The 15,056-nt window shown below is 42.2% G+C and overlaps 1 protein-coding gene across 1 annotated transcript in view; it reads left to right on the top strand.

The window, feature by feature from the left end:
• Nucleotides 1-15,056, top strand: part of myo10l1 (myosin X, like 1) — an 83,239-nt gene that overhangs the window by 41,519 nt on the left and 26,664 nt on the right. Inside the window, exons 3-4 of the mRNA XM_072683616.1 lie at nt 2,639-2,797; nt 13,869-14,056. Of these exons, the coding sequence (XP_072539717.1) occupies nt 2,639-2,797; nt 13,869-14,056 (347 nt within the window). The remainder of the gene's footprint in view (nt 1-2,638; nt 2,798-13,868; nt 14,057-15,056) is intronic.

Here is a 15,056-nt window from a genome sequence, read left to right as displayed (position 1 = left end):
ACATTCAGACATTCACATTCATTCTACTTATCTGCATGGAAAGCCGGGTGTAAACACCCTCAGGAGGTGTTGTGTTTGGATTATGATCAGATCAGTCAAACCACCTTCGCAGGTGGACAGAGACACCTCTCATCCACATTTAACATGAGTGTAACTGGAATGCGTTTTTGTGGTTAGATTTCATCAGGATTTTCGTTGTGAATCTTGACTTCGCTCTCCTTCTTGCCCGATCCCCCTCACTCTCTCTCTCTGATGTATGTGCCTGTGTGTATGCTCACGCTTGTGCTTATTTACAGATAGATGAGAGCTGTATTACCTTTCTGTTTAAATGGGCCTCCCTGTTTTGTGATAGAGCCGTTATGCAAATGTGAGAATCATCTATTGTACCACCGCGCTGTAGAACCCTGTCCATTCCTCTAAACTGCCCACGGTCTCTCGAAGCAGGACATAAGTTGTTTATGGGAAGTAAAGCGGAAATAGTGAGAAAGTAAAATGGTATCTCATCTGGGTCACACTGGGGACGCACTGTAAACAAAATTCGACCTAAGTAGATCCAGATACCATCCGGATACAATTTGCATGTTAATGGCAGGTGTAAACAGGCCCGGACTTACTATTTATGCATCAAGGAACAGCTTTCAATACTTGTAAATGCAGAGTACATAAATTCGCTTGTCTTAATGCTCACACACACACACACTCATCAGTGTCTACATTGATTTCCAATCAGTCAGTCTCACAGCTCTCTGCTGATGAACCGTGATGCGTTCCTCTAGACTCTCCTCTCCCCGGTTACCATGGATATGGATGTCACATAGAGAGAAAGAGAGTGGGAGAGTGAGTGAGGGAGAGTGTAGAATGTAAGTCTTGATCTCCGGCTATGATATTTAGGTATGTAGAGCAGCTTCAGTCTCTTCAGCTCAGTGACACCTGTGTTCTCCATGGAACTGAACTAATCTGCCCTGCCACCTGCTCACACCCGCATATCACACCTTTTAAAACACCTGCAGGTAATATACCCTCAACAAGCACTTTATTAGGAACATTAGGTAATGTGCATGGGATCATTGTTGGTGCCAGATGGACTGGTTTGAGTGTTTCTAGGACTGCTGGTCTCCTGAGATGTGCATCAGTTCTGCAGATGGAAATGCCTTGTTGATTAGAGAGGTCAACAGAGAATGGTCAGACTGTTTGGAGCTGACAGAAAGGCTACAGTAACTTAAGCTAAGCACCATGGTGAACACTTCCAACATTGAGAAGGATGGGCTACAACAGCAGAAGACCATGTCAAGTTCCACTTCTGCCAGACAAGAACAGAAAGCTGAGGCTGCAACTGGACAGTAAAAGACTGCATAAACGTGGCCTGGTCTGATGAATCTCTGTGTCAGATGGTAGGGTCAGAATTTGGCGCCGACAGCATTAATGCAGTCCACAGCCTATTTGAGTATTGTTGCTGACCATGTGCTCTCCTTCATGACCACAGTTTACCCTGTATCTTCTACAAATGTCACAAAGCAAAAGTCGTCTCAAACCGGATTCATGAACATGACAGTAAGTTCAGTGTTCTTCAGTGGCCTTCACGGGCACTGGATCTGAACCCAGTAGAACCCAGGAATTGTGTGACGCAATCATCTTAACATGAACCAGAATCTCAAAGGAAAGTTTCCAACATCTTGTGAAATCCATTACATGAGTAAAAGGAGGCCCTACCCAGTATTACTATAGTTGTCCTAATAAAGTGATTGGTGTGTGTAGCTGAAAGCAGGGCACAGGCTTTTTTTGTTTAGCACATAATGGATTGGGTGTCTCCAAGAATCATAATGGCTGCTCCTACTGTTTTACTCTAGCAGCACAGTTTTGTCTGTGAGTCAGTCGTTTCCTTCCCTTGTAGGCAAAGAGTCATCCTGCATTTGGAATGGAGTTGTGCTTTTGTTAGGAAGTGCCATCTGGGGAGCAGAGGAACACGCAGCAGCAGTGTGTGTGTAACGGTGAAGTGCAGGAAAGCTCCCTCTGCGAAACCAAAACATAGCTATTGCATTATTCAGCCCTAGGCATTCCCTTTAAACGCTGCTGTGCAGCAACACTGTCCCCCATGGAGAACTGTTGACATACTTCTCAGTCTGTGTGTGTGTGTGTGTGTGTGTGTGACAGTAATTCAATAAGCGATTTCACCAGCGTCTTAGAAGTATGACTATGCAACCCCTGAAGTAGAGCTGAGTATTACGGCAAATGCTTATATATACACCGATCAGCCATAACATTAGAACCTTTTGTGTAGGTCTCCCTCCTGCTGCCAGAACAGCTCTGACTCGTCAAGGAGTACCACAAGATACCACAAGACCTTGGAAAGTGTCCTGCGTTATCTAGCACCAAGACGTTAGCAGCAGATCCTTTCAGTCCATGGATCGCATCAAAAAGACCCGCTGCTCAGTCATCTCGTCATCACAATTTGGCCCAATTTAGCTCAGATTCTTACGCTTGCCCATTTATTCCTACTTCCTTCACATCACCTTCAAAACCAACTGTTCACTTGCTACCCAATATTGGTCTATAATGTCACATTATGTACATATTAACACACACTCTCTCTCTACCGTTCTCTCTCTCTCTCTCTCTCTCTCTCTCTCTGTCTCTGCAGGTGTTGTATCTGCAGCTGGAGGAGGTCAACAGGGAGAAGGTGTACCCCATGGACCAGAGCAGCATTGATGGAGTGGAGGACATGTCCACTCTGGCTGAGCTACACGAGGCCGCCATCTTGCACAACCTCCACCAGCGCTATAAGAAGGACAACATTTATGTAAGATAATTTAAAAAATTGTATGTGATGCGATTACCTCTGTTCAAATGATGTGTTTTGATGGTTTTATAATGAAAGGAAGTGACAAAATCCTGTACAGGAAACTTCAGTAGGATTTTTGTGCAAATTGTAGAGCAACATTTCTATTTGTTGTTCACATTTAACATATAATAACTTTAAACAACTGTGTAATTCTGTGGAAATATTAGATTTGGCATTGCTATTTTGTAAATGTCATATTCAGCATTTTACTTTCAGCCAGTATTTTCAATAAATAAAAATAAATAAATAAATAAAATTACATTAAAAAGTACAGAGGACAAATAATTTTTTAATCAAAGTCATTTCACCTGGTGTCTAAACATGCTGTCTAAATTTTGCATATGAATGTTAGATGGTATTTAAATGCTCTTTATATTGCGTGACATACTGAGCGATTTGGACGTAATGTGAATCTGGCAGTTTGTGTCAAAATTTCATGGTAAAATGTAACAGACCAATAGAAAAGCTCCAAAATGTTTTCAAACTTTTATCGAAAGTTCAGAAGGTTTTTTGCTTCTGCTTTAAAGTTACCATTTTGGAGATAAAGGTTTTTGTCTGACAGCGACAATATGCTTTGAATCATAGATAATTGTGAAACTTTTAGCTGGTATACGCAAACATTTGACTGGTAAAGAACTGTAAGCTTGGCGGTACAACCGTAATATTGTGTACCGTGGTATTTACAGATTTTGACGATATTTCAAAATTGCAACATGTCTGATGTGTCACATTTCTGTTGTATGTCTGTCTAGTACACGGCCAAATAAACTCCTACCCCCATATGCATTTAAAGGAGCCACAGGGTAGGGGCACTGTGGGAGCTCGCTGATTGGTGATGTCATGCTCTAAAGACAGGGAGAGGAAGCAAACCTGGAAGACACTAAGTCGACTAAATGTTCCTGAAAACAGTCGAGAACACTCCTAAGACCATTCACTCGACTTTGTGCTCTCAGATATGAGGCGTTATCCTCAAAACGTGTGTGATTTGAGCCTCGGTTGGAACACGGCCTGTGCTGTGGTGTTTAACCTGCTAACTAACTGACCTAAGCCTAGATAGGCGTCTACAAGCCCAAACACGGCAGAACTTTCAATTTTGACTTTCAGTTCATCTCAACACCAGTCGATTGACCTTGCTCTCTAGCTATACAAAGGCTAGCTTAGCAACTGGCCTTCAGATCCAAAACCACTAACTTTCTGTGCTTTCAATAGCAGTCGCTCGATCTGAGTCATTCAAGTCTAAACGTTTATAAGTGGGGTTTCCATCAGCCAGACTTACATTTATTCTGTGGTGAGCAGAATGGTATCATGCTAACAAAGCTAATGCTAACCAGCTTCTCTCTCCTGATTGGAGCAGAACCATCTGCGTTACTTGCACAACTTATGTAATACTGCATACCGTGGTAATATTTTGCGAGTGGATAACACCCAGCCCAGATTTACTATTTACTAATCACATCCTTTCCAGCTGCTGTGTTTTTTAACTTCAGGTCAGTTTGTGGTCACTGCCTGTTTGCTTATTCCTCTATCAGCAGGGGCTCAGCTGTGCTTCTTGAGCAAATCCTCTTCTTCACCGACCTATTTATGGCAACTGTGAGTTGAAGGCAAATGAGGGCCTGGGGTTTTTTGGTGTTTCAGGATCCAATTTGAAATTAGAGTGTGTTTTTAGATTTAGGTGTTGGATCTGTAGTACATATATAAGTTAGCATGCAGCAGTGAGTAGAGAGGAAACGTCTGAGAGGCTTCTTCAACATAGAAGCCTGTTTCTGTTCTTCTCCACATGTTGATATTCCAATAGTGAGGTATGGCTGCTAGTGGACTAGTAATAATGGAAACTGACAATACATACTTTGTGGTGGCCGATACAGATGGTTGACTAAGCATGCTTTTGTGTGGGGAACTCCAGTAGCCAGATACTGTACAAACAGAAGGTGTTCAGTGCTTTTGTGAGTAAAGTATAAATCCTGAGGTGCTGTGTACCTTAAGTAATTCACAGTTTTCACAGATGCCTCGAATCAAATCTCATCATTGGGATTCGCAAACCTGGGGATTTTACTTTCCTCCAAGTCTTCAGCAGTTCCACTGCCTTTGGAAGCGTTAAGATAGGAAAAACCATAATGTGACTTACATTTGAATCATGTTTCACAGGCAGGAGAATGTGGTGTTAGGAGTCTTGCCTAAGGACTCTAATTGGTTGTGCTTGCCTGGCATAGGAATGGAACCCTAGTCTGCTGCTAGGAGAGCAGTATTGTTATCAATTATGTAAAGCAAGCTGAAACCGGACTTAATTTTTTGCATTTCGGGTTTAAATGCTGTGGACTAAACTGTAAAGAACTGCATGAATACTCTGAAGCACCTTTTAAAGCACATTTTACCTCCTAGAAATGTGATATATTTTGCTGGACTCCTAAAATGTAATAACGCCCCATAGTGGTTGTGACAGGGCACAGGGCCTCAGTCACAAAATTACGTTTTTGGTTTCATTCTTAAATTAGGTTGTTCACCTACGAGCGAATGCAAGCTATCAGTGGAAAGTTCTATCAAGCTGCTTGTTCACAAACATTCATATATGTTCTACACTATATGAACAAAAGTATTGGGACAACTCTTAATCACTGAATTCAGGTGATTCAGTACAGTCGCCACAGGTGTTTAAAATCAAGCACCTAGCCATGCAGTCTGCCTTTCCACACATTAGTGAAAGAATGGGAGTGGTTGGTGTGGCGCAACAGATAACACCACTACCTGCCACTGAGCTACTACACCATGTGGGAGACCAGGGTTCGATTCCCGGTCTGGGTGACTATGCTGCGCTACGCCAATAAGAGTCCTTGGGCAAGACTCCTAACACTACACTGACCCACCTCTGTAATACGACTGACCTTAAATGTGACCTTAAATGTATACCTGTAAATGTATTATTGAAAAGTGGAAGTGTTTAAGAAGCACAGCACTCAGAGGCTCATAGTGCATAAAAGTCCCCAATGATCAGCTGAGTCAATAACTGTTACAAACCTCCTCTGGCATTAACATCAGCACAGAAACTGTGGGGGCTCCATCCTAGCCCTAGATTACCAAGCACAATGCCAAGGATTGAACCATGGTTCTCTATCCGGCAGTCTGATGGACTCATCTGGGTTTGGCTAATGCCAAGTTTGGTGGAGGTAGGATAATGCTATGGGGTTGATTATCAGGAGTTGGCCTAGGCCCCATAGTTCCAGTGAAGGGAAAATGTTGTGCTTCAGCTTATCAAGCAAACACATTTGGGACAATTGTAGGCTTCCAACTTGTCTGTTCCAGCATGATGTTCCCCAGTGGTCCATAAAGGCATGATTGGGTGAGTTCGTGTGGAATAACTTGACTGGCCTGCACAGAGCCCTCAACCCCATCGAAAACCTTTGGGATGAACTAGAGCGGACATTGCGAGCCAGGCCCTCTCATCCAACATCAGTGTCTGACCTCACAAATAATCTTCAGGATGAACGGGCAAAACTTCCCACAGACACACTCCAAAATCTTGTAGAAAGCCTTGCCAGAAGAGTGGAAGCTGTTAGAGCTGCAAAGGGATTTAATAAAAGCTCATGTAGATTTAATGTGTAGGTGTCCCGATACTTTTGTCCATAAAGGACACTCCTAGCACACTCATTGTACAGCTAGAACTTTTCTCAGTTTATCTCGTATGTGTTATTAGGATTGGCTTGGGTTCTGCATCTTACATTTGTCCGCAAAAATGACCGGAGTTTCCTGACCGAGACAGAGTAACTCAAAACATCTCAGTCAGAGGTTAAAGGGAAAAGCAGCTTCCTGTCCGAAAGAAAAACATCCTACGTCTGAATATTACCCACACTGTGTATTTTAATGCAACTGATACTGTACAGTATACAGTGGGCATTTTTAGAATATTTGGACTTTGAAGAAGATTGGATTCTTCATTTGGGCTTGAACCTCAAACAAAGGGTGAACGATGATGAATGCTGTGGATGCCACTTTGGGGTGGTCAGTTATTTCTGGAATGTTTTTATGCAGACAGAGGAAGTTGCCACAGACATGACACGCTGATAAACACGCCAAGATATCCAACCATTGTTTCTATGAGAACTGGTAACATGCTGAATTTCATAGCCTTGATTATGGTCAGCTCAGCATTCTAGAAGTACAAATTTTGAGAAGATAAAGAAAAAGATGTTGACATATTGTTACAGTGGTATAATATTAGGGCTGCAACAAATGACTAATTTGCTAGTCAAACAATCAACAATCAACAATTATTGAAAGTAAAAATCAATTATTCGGATTATACATTGCTAAAATACAAAATAACTCTTATTGATTTATGAGTGCTTAAATTTTGCTTGAGATTGGTTTATGTATTTGGTAACTAAAAGATCAATAAAAGTCCAAGGATGTGCAGAGTAGCAGCAATGCAATAGAATAAAATACATTTTGATGAAAATGTCTTATCAGTTTCCCATAATTTTTCAAATCAGCAAAAAAAAAGAAGACAAGAAAAAAAAGGAGACAAATGGAAGACAGTACCCTTTGGAGCTCATTCCACATAAATAAAACCATGGCCAGCCAAGATCTTCTGTACAAACTGGTGGGGCTATTCTTTGGTAGTAGAAGTTGGTAATACCACTCTGGTGGGCCATAGGCTGTTTACAGGGTTAACTAGTGGCCACGTCTTCGTTGCCACACCTTGCTAAGTCTTGGCCACGACTTTATGTTTTATTTATGTGGGATGTCACCAGCAGGGCTTTGAATGAGACAGTAATTTTAGAGTTCAATTTGAAAGTATTTTGTATTTCTGCTTTGTTTGTATTAGTGACTTTTATTTTGACACAGTCTGAACAGAACCATATTGTTGAATTTGCATTATGCAAGACTAAAAACATGTGATAATATTAACCACAACACAAACATATCGAAAGGGAGTTAAGATAGATATCCTAAGCACCTTACACCAAATAATCCAATTTGTCTGTGATTGTAAAAACGCATGAAAAGGTGCCTGGTGCGGGTCAGCATTAGTTGAAGATTTCTCCTATTTTACACTCAGCCTGTGTCCATATGAGGGTCCCACACCTCACACTAATAGAACTCTGCTCTCCACTCACAGACTAGAGTGATATCTCTGCCGATGTGTGGCCATGTTGCCTTCTGGCTATGTAATGGTTTTATCCACATGCTCTGTTTACAGACAGCTGCTCAATCTGTATGTTTTCACTGCAGCTCTGCGTCCAGTTTTGGAATTAGTATTGGAATTATTACTGTATGAAGTAACAGTGGCAGTAAAACTGTATTCCACACTGTTATGGTTAGACTTTTACGATTTATCTGCGGTAGTTAGTGTGAGAAACACAGCAGAGAAACAAAAAACAAAACAAAAAAACAAACAAACAAAAACAAATATATATATATATATATATATATATAATATTTGTGTAAAATATATGTGTGTGAAGAAGCTTTAAGGTTTAAAGAAGGTCTAAAGGAGTTAAGGTTAAGGTCCATTACCAATTTAAAAGCTCTGCAAAAGTGGTTCTATTGCATTGTTCAAAGAACCCTTTCCATGTTATAGCTCCTTTGTAAAAAGTTGACTGCTGTGAGCCACTGTAGAGAGTCTTGATATCCAATGGAGGCTGTGTGTGTGTGTGAGTGTGTGCGCCTCTACAAAAGCCTTCTGGGCATCTATACATGAGGCCAGTGGGATAGTGCTGACAGTGTGACGGTATGACAGCGTCTGCCATGTCATGGTCTTCCTCTTCAAACAGGGGCTTGTGTGAATGTGATTGGCTGGCAGTGCCACAGGGCTTGAACCTCATTGGCCTAAATAAATACACACAAATTCTCCGGTCCAAGAGCCTTAGGGGGCAGGGCTAAGTCACCATGACCCCGCTCTGTTCTGCATTACTCATATAGAGCCTTTACAACCCCGTCACCCCGAGTGTGTGCTGAGAATTATTCAGTAGGGCTGCCGTGATTTGTCAAATTAATCAAAGGCAAAATTGATCATTAAAAAGAGAAGTTCTTCATAAGACTGTCCATTTATAATTTCTGTGCTGTGTTGCAGCACTATGAACAGAGTTGTTGGTCAGATGATAGAGGTTCTCCTGAGTCCAAAATGAATGTCCAAATGTTTGTGGACACCCTTTTTAAAGAATGCACAAATGCACACAGACAGCTTGTCTAGTCCCTGTAGAGAAGTACTACCAATAGAATAGGACTCTCTGGAGCAGATAACATGAACCTATTGGCATCATGCCAAACGCCAGGCATGGGCTAGAGCAGCATAAAGACCCCCAGCATTGAGCTGTGGAGCAGTGGAACTGTGATCTTTAAATTGACAGCACTCCATCCAATACTTTTGGGATAGATGAGGTGATCATCCAACATCCTTACCTCAGTGACGCTTTTGTCTCTGAATTTAATCCTCACTGCAATGCTCCAAAATCTAGTAAAAAGATATCCTTTCCTGAACAGTAGAGTCAGTAGAGACAGCTCACAGTCAGTCAATGGTTAGGGAGTTGGGGAAGAGGTGAGGTGTTGATCATCCAACATCAAACATCCTGACCTCAGTGACGCTCTTGTGGCTGAATGCAATCAAATCCTTACAGCAATGCTCCAAAATCTGGACAGGCTAAGCAGTTTCTCCAACCAAAGCAGGATAAACTCTTTTTTAACTCCCTTGATTTTTTTTAAAACAATGAATGAGCAGGTGTCCCAATACTTTTGTCATATAGTGTACATTTAAGACACCAATGAAGACGGCCTGCTTTACTCAGCCAATGAGCTGAGCAGCTTTCAAACCAATCAGCACTCAGAAATAATATTGGTTGTGGAAAAACATATGTAACTGTGATTATGTGAGTGGTGGATGGCCGCCAGGGTGATACTTACACGTGGATAATCCTCTGTCGTGCAAACTGCACACTGAGAATTAGAATATCAATCAGGCAAACGTGACTTCGCTCGCTCGCAAACGTCTTTAGAGATCTCGTCTCTTCTCGCACACTCCGAGTGACCAGGAACTCTAGTGGTCATCCACTTCTCAAATAATCATAGTGATGTTTCATATCTCCTGACCGCCAGAGCGGTATTTCCAAGTGGATGGACGTGTGCCCACAATGTCACGAGGAGCGCTCAGCTGCAGCCCGTGCCGGGGACGAGTGCCAGGCCAGTTGATGCAACGACATTACCGATGCAGACCATGTGGTCGCTGCACAGATGTCGACCAAGAAAAACCCTTTCCAAGGTGGCCCATGATGTTGCCTAACATGTGTGTGTTTTAAAGCTAGAAGCCCACCTTCGCATCACCCCACCATAACTTCCCAGCTTATTCCAAAAGTATTGGTTGGAGAACCATCCTTCCAGAGAACACAGTTCCACTGCTCCACCGCAATGTAGAGTAGCTGAATGCATTTATTACAAGGTGTGTCCACAAACTTTTGGTCATATAGTGTATGGTTACCCAGAGTGGAACCTTCAGCTGGGGCCAGACAACTAGACAGAGCAGCCAGAGCTGAAAAAAGTACAGCCACACACAGGTGCCACACCTGACCTCTTCTGGGGGAGCTCCCACAGAGCTCTTTGCAGCAGAGACATTACCAGCAGACACTACATAAAGTTGGACCACCATGGGGTCACCAGTAGAACACTGTGTCCCTTATTCTGGACATTGTGCAGGAGATGCTGGGATAGAAGGTAACCGTGGAAAGGCAAACAACAGTTTGTTCGACCAGGCTGGGTGTCCTATCGCAGTGGGCTATCCTGATCCAATTCCAAAAACCTCAGCCGGCAGTGGGCTGTTTCCAGCGAGGGTCTCTGACATTCCCAATATCATATTGACCATCTGGGTGAGCTGGTAATGGCTTACCAGAGATCAGTCTGAATGGTTCTAATAAACTCTAAAAGATCACAGTGAATCGTTACACCCCTTATTTAAACTCCAGGGGCTTGTCTGTGTCTCTGTTGAAGGTAACAGCTTCATACAGCTCAGTGTAATTCACCCACATTACTATGACCTAATTGCCATGTGTAAATGAAGCTGGCCTATTTACAGCCTAACTACACTGGGTGTCTTTAGCATTCGTTAGACTTGCACTGTATGTTTTGCCCTGCTTAAAGCGCACTGACACATGACTACTGACTGCGTTCACTACTGCCAACTCAGGAGAATGACATCCTTGCTGTATAATGAATGCTGTAGGGCACAAAATGTACCCTGCCTCATGCTTCTTTCCACAGTAGAGAAGACCTCATCAGACAGCATTGATGGTGCACAGTGTTTTCTTTGATTCTTTGGTGTGCTTGAATGCAATAACTCCCTTTAATAAGAGGCCACAAATGCAGTTGGCCGGCCTCGTTTACGTGAGTTGGTTTGGTAATGAAATGCCTTGCCGTGTAATTTATGTGATGATATTCTTCCCCTTACAATCTGAACAGCGCAGGAAATTATACAAGTCCACCTCAGTGAAACATTACTGAGAGAGGCTGATAGGCTGGTGTTCCACCTGAACCTTTGATATTAGATATTATTATATTTTGTTTAGGAATCAGTCAGGTTGGTGTCAGTCTAGCTGTACTGAGTCTTAAATGAGCGTTAGATGATTTACAGGTTTATACAGTACATACTTTTTATATAGTGCAGATTATTGGGCTTAAGCGAAATGGCAATTCTTTTATCTTTTATCTATTAAAATCCCAATATTAATGAGCTAACAGTTCTAATAACCGCTGATTTAAAGGTGCGCTAGAATGGAAATCTATATTTATCCTGGCATAGCTGAATGAGAGGGAAACTCAAACTGGGTCTGAAACCCAAAAAGTATACCTCGTTTATTTACCCATCCATAATTTGTAGCTGCAGGAGAGTGTGGAAGCAAGGCTAAAAAGGCTATAAGCTAAGGCGATCCAACCGGGTAAGGCACCGCTCAGAGAAGGCCCGACTGGAGGAAGCACTGTTGCGAGTATCTACGTGGCCGCAGCACACAGCTAGCTTCTTCAGATCCTTGCAGGGATAGCCACTCAAGATATCTGGATGCTACAGCCAGCAGTGAAAAGTGTCGCAGGAAAGCCGCAGGGAGCCAGGCATCGTAGGGAAGCCAGTGAGGCTGGCCAGTTGCTTTGGCCAGCAGAGGAGGCTAAAAGCTAACCCTAGCAGACCCTACGACAATCTTTTTAGCTAGCTAACTGTACCCCATGCCAACTGGACACAGAGGGGACAGCAACGCTATCCAGTAAGACTAGGAAATAGTGTACTTTCTTTCATTCAGAGGTAAAAATAACAGGGTTGTAAATAGGCTTGTAATATCATATCAAAAATAATATTAGAGCACCTAAAATGTGCTTGAAGGACTGATATGATTGTCTGTTCTCAGACATGCACATCCAATTACAATGGTCAGATCTGAAATAAACAGTAGAAATTCAGACGCAAAGTCTTAAATTATATAAATACAAAAAAACTCACTTACAAATATCAATTTGATCAATTATGAATTGGAATTACAGTACATGGACACAGTGATACGTGGCATCAGAGGGGATCTCTGAGCTAGCTGGGTGCTTTTCACTGGGAGACGGTACTGACCCCTGTAACACTTCCGCTTTTGCATTTGCCAGCTGTTTTTGCATTTGCCAGCAGCCAATTAAGTATTTTAAGGATTTAAAGGATATCATATGATGAATTGTGCCTAATATGACCAGTGAACTAACACAATGGGCAGTGGTGGCTCAGCGGTTAGAGTGCCAGGCTATCGATAACAAGGTTGTGGGTTCGATTCCCGGGCTCAGCAAGCTGCCACTGTTTGGCCCTCGAGCAAGGCCCTTTACCCTCTCTGCTCCCCGGGCGCTGGAGTTGGCTGCCCACTGCTCTGGGTGTGTGTACTCACTGGCCCTAGGTCACTAGTGTGTGTGTGTGTTCACTACCACAGATGGGTTAAATGCGGAGGACACATTTCGCTGTACCTAGTACAGTGACAAATACGTGCCTGTTTACAGTGACAAAGGTCAATTTTGTCACATAGTTAAATAGTGCTCTTTCACAGTGTTGTGCCTATTGTATTCCAGTACATCCCTACAACCTCAATTTCTGTGGTTTTTATCATTTAGATAAAGATCACTAGCTTTGAAGGTTCTTGGCTGTTTCTGTTTCTCAAAACACTGATGATTGGCTGAAAATGGATCAACTCTTTATCTCCCTCTTGTGGTGGGAGGCGCTGCACCTCTTTTATGAAGGCAATCTTTATCTATAGTGGCATCCAAAAGTTTGGGCAGCTCTGGTCAAAATATCTGTTACTGTGAACAGCTAATCAAGTAAAATATGTTTACTGACCTGATTTGATAAAGGAAAGAATGTTTAAGCTGAAATATTTATTTAAAAAATAAAAAATTAAATTTTTTTTTTTTTTTAAATGCAAAAAAAAAAAGGGACCCAGACCAAGTATCACAGCTGGCAACATTTTTTGCTGCAAATTTTTATCCCTTCTTCATTGCTAAAGGTTCTGTGAGATTCTTAGGCCGTCTTGCTGCACTGCTCTTTTGAGGTCTACACACAGATTTATGATGATGTCTAGGTCGGTGGACAATGAGGGCCATGGCAAAACCATCATTGTAGATTTTGAGGTGTGTTTAGGTTTATTATCCTGCTGTAGAAGCCCTTCTCTATTTGTCTTCAGCTTTTTACAGCTGCAAGACAAGCCCAAAGCATGATTAATCCACCCCCATGCTTAACAGTTGGAGAGGGCTTCTTTTCATGAACTTCTGCACCACTTTTTCAGACTGTATCAGGCCTGTTTGGATGTTCCTTTAAAAAACGCCTGATGCTGAGGGCTTGATTTCAGAAAAGCACAGTGCAGTCCTTGTTTGTCCTGTTAAGCAGTACAAACAGCAATAAACCGTTAGCAGTAGAGGTTCAGCATGTGGATGGTGGGCAGTGGGGTGCAGCTCATTTCAATGTGAGCACAACTAAAGGACTTGATGCAAAGCTAATAAACCTTTTCTCTCTCTCGCACTCTCTCTCTCTATCTCTCAGACTAACATAGGCTCAATCCTGGCAGCGGTGAACCCCTATAAGCAGATTGCGGGGCTGTATGATCCGTCTGCAGTAGAGCTGTACAGTCAGCATCACCTGGGGGAGCTCCCACCTCACATCTTTGCCGTGGCCAACGAGAGCTACCGATGCCTGTGGAAAAGACACGACAGCCAATGTGTCCTCATCAGGTATGATAATTTATACATGTGTACTTCCAGTTCCCATCCAGTATCTGGTTTATCTTCATAGAGCTTCATTACAGTAAATCAGGTGAGCTGCTCATGAAACTGATCACATCCATACAGTGTCTGGAGTTCACAGAAAAGTCAGCAACCAAATCTGTACTCTTCTAACTGTGTTCTTCTGACCTATATATCAATAACTTTACGGTGTTTGTTTTGATTCTAGTGTTATATAGTATTTTACAGGCGAACACACAGTTAATACCAAGATAAATAGTTTAAAATAGTGCCATAGACAGCATTTATAACAAGTATAAAACTTAAGTATATGACTTTAGTTGGGATGGAAAAAGCTCAGATACAGTTTTACAAGCCTGTTTACAACCCTGTTATTTTGCCTCAGGAAGAAACTTGGACAATGGACTTTTATTGGCTGTTAAGATTACTGCAGTGGCTCACAGTAGCCACGTAGCATAGCATAGGAACACCTAGCCTAGCATACCTTAGCACTATAACTTTAAGAATTACTTATATTTTGTCATTTTTACTGGATAGTGTTGCTACCTTCAGTGTGTCTTCACAGTGCAGTGTACAAGTTAGCTAGGTGAAGAGATTGCAGCCGGTCAAATGTATTAGCTTTTAGCCAAGCACCCTTTTCTGGTCAGTATTTCACCCTTCTCCAGTCAGCCTAGCATTAGATTTTAGCCTTTTATCCTTATCAGGCACTCCCTTGGGTTTCACATGAACAGTTAGCTTCAGGCTCTTCTCCTTTCTCCAAGTGGTTTCCCGTTAGCTATTAGCCTTTTTAACCTCGCTTCCGTATTCTTCAAAGGGGTTTTGGAAGTAGGTTTTTCCTGCTCTGTTTAGATTATGTTGGATTTTTAGATTCATGGTTTGTCACTTTCTTATACTGAACTCATAATTATATATAACTTATAATTATGTAACAGTTTTCCATTCAAGGCCCCCCCCACTTCTGCACTTCTGTCCATATTATGGCTGCACC

The sequence above is a fragment of the Salminus brasiliensis genome, chromosome 7 (assembly GCF_030463535.1).
Source record: "Salminus brasiliensis chromosome 7, fSalBra1.hap2, whole genome shotgun sequence".
Classification (NCBI taxonomy): Eukaryota; Metazoa; Chordata; class Actinopteri; order Characiformes; family Bryconidae; genus Salminus; species Salminus brasiliensis.
Note: the sequence above shows the minus strand (reverse complement) of the source record. Positions and strands in the feature narration are given on the sequence as shown.